Source organism: Mesitornis unicolor, unplaced genomic scaffold (assembly GCF_000695765.1).
Source record: "Mesitornis unicolor isolate BGI_N332 unplaced genomic scaffold, ASM69576v1 scaffold30670, whole genome shotgun sequence".
NCBI classification, from domain to species: domain Eukaryota; kingdom Metazoa; phylum Chordata; class Aves; order Mesitornithiformes; family Mesitornithidae; genus Mesitornis; species Mesitornis unicolor.
The window spans coordinates 1,238-3,366 of record NW_010156863.1 but is presented as its reverse complement, the minus strand read 5'-3'; the positions used below and the strand labels follow the sequence as shown (position 1 = coordinate 3,366).

The 2,129-nt window shown below is 59.7% G+C and overlaps 1 protein-coding gene across 1 annotated transcript in view; it reads right to left on the bottom strand.

Annotated features, from left to right (window-relative positions):
* Positions 1 to 6: 6 nt before the first annotated feature.
* Positions 7 to 2,129, bottom strand: part of LOC104548655 (cleavage and polyadenylation specificity factor subunit 7-like) — a gene marked incomplete at both ends in the record, with an annotated part of 2,468 nt that continues 345 nt past the window's right edge. Inside the window, 3 exons of the mRNA XM_010194741.1 lie at positions 7 to 30; positions 1,537 to 1,682; positions 2,047 to 2,129. The exon at positions 2,047 to 2,129 is cut by the window's right edge and continues 21 nt beyond it. Of these exons, the coding sequence (XP_010193043.1) occupies positions 7 to 30; positions 1,537 to 1,682; positions 2,047 to 2,129 (253 nt within the window). The remainder of the gene's footprint in view (positions 31 to 1,536; positions 1,683 to 2,046) is intronic.

Genomic DNA, 2,129 nt, shown 5'->3' with positions numbered 1-2,129 from the left:
AGTCGCGGGAGTGGGCCCTTGGCGGGACGCCTGCAAGCAGCACAGGAAAGAGCCATGAGTGGTGGCCAGGGGGCCTCCAGGTCTCGGAGACGACCTCCTCCTCCTCTTACTCCCCACCCGCGGTATGTCCTCTCCCACAGCCCCACGTGGTGGGGTCTCGGGAGCGTTCGAGGTGCCCAGAGAAAGATCCAGCCAGCCACACGCTGCCTCCGCTTCCACGTGCCTGGAAGAGGGGACCAGCTCTCCAGCAGAGACCTGGGGACGCTCACTGCGTGGCTCTGCAGAAGCCACTGAGCAAGCAGGTTATGGGGATGGAAGCAAAAAGCCACAGGAAACGGCAAGAGGTCCTCAGCAGAGAGGTGGCTGGGTCCCGAGTCCCCGAAGACACTGAACGACTCAGAGAGCCCGCAATCCGCACGTGGGTTCAGAAAGGTCTGAGTGTGGACGAACACCAGGGGACAGAACCCAAGTGCTGAAAGCTACGGAGCTGCTGGAGGAAGGAAAATTTGGTGCCTGTCTGCCCTTGAAGAGAGCTCTGGTCAGGAACACTCACTTCAAGGATGAGACAGGAGAGGTATGACAGAGAGCGCTGCCTTTGCCTGAGCCCCTCGGGGCTGCCATGGCTGGGATGGCCATCAAGTGAAGCACCGTGCAGACAGCGGTGCTCAGTGACGCCGGGTGTGCCCCGGAGCCGGCAGCAAGGGTCCTGTGCTGACGGCATGATGGCCAAAACTCGGCCTCCCTGTGCCTGGCTGGGTAAGAGGTGTGAGAAGAGAACAGGCTTTGCTTCACCGAAACGCGAGGGCAGGTTAGGACACAGCCTAACAGAACACGGTGCTGCCAAGCAGCTGATCACCATGAGCACCAGAGCTGAAAGGAGAGTGCGAAGGTCACAGCTACCCTCTGCAACTCGGCCAGGGCGCTTAGGAAGAAGGGTTTTCCTTGCAATGAAACGGGCTACGGGATCTACAATAACCACAGTTGGCCAAGACCTCCTCATAAACGCTCCTGCCAGGACAGGCCCTGCGGCTCCGCAGAGTTTCCCCCGGCACGGGGCTGGGGCGTCACATCACTGCGGAGTGAGGGCGAGGACCACCTATCGCCATTGCAAACCCCACGGCCAGGCCCCAGCTGGAATACTGCGTCCAGTGTTGGGCACCTTACCTCCGCAGGGATGGACAAATTCTGGAGGAGATCCAGAGAGGAGCTACTAATAGATATGGAGGGTCTTAGCTATGTTGGTAGGCTGAAGAGCTTAAGCCCATTCAGTTTGGAGAAGAGGAGGAGGAGGCTACGAGGGATCTTCGCAGTGTGTGAGCACCTAAAAGGGGATCATAAAGACTCGGGTCAGGATCTAATCAGACTCAGCAGCAATAGGAAACAACCCGCAGAGACTCCTGGCAGCATCCCCCCCACCCCGAGGTCTTGGTGGGTTTGGTCTGAGAGCTCTGCTGAGGATCTGTGGGGCCAGTGGGAGCGGCTGCACAGCGCGGAGGCCCCCCCACAAACCCTCCTTGTGCTTTCGCCTCGACTCACGTTTGCGAGCCTGCGCCTCGAACTGCGACAGGTTCTGTCGGGTGGCCAGCCTCACCTCCACCTTGTCCCCGTTGAGGATTTTACCAGGCAGGAGCTCCAGGAGTTTGTGGACTGAGTTCTCAGAGGCGACCACCACTTCTGCATACCTGCAGGAAAGCCTGGCGGTCAGCTGGCGAGAGCCAGCCCCAAACGGTTCTCCCCGCTGGAAGGGGTTAGGGACCCCCTGCCAAACCCCACAGGGCTCCCTCCCTCCATCCGTCCTCACTGGCAGAGACCACCCAGCACCACCATCTTTCCTGGCAGCCAAACCCAGCCTTAGTGTTCCACATCTCCTCCTCCTTTTCCCACGTTTGGGTGCCTCTGCTTTACCAGCCCAGCTCCAGGAGCGCTGTGCGTCATCTGCACCAGCCAGGAAAAGCACCAGCTGCCCGCTCACTCCTCCCCAACACAGAGGATGTGGCTGCGAGGACCTGGTTCCTCCCATTGCCCCACAACCCCCTCAGTTCTCACCCTTTTGACTGGCCATTGGCTCGGTTCTCTGCGAATTTCAGCTCCACCACATCGTAAACACCAACGGAGCGGATGGTTTGTAT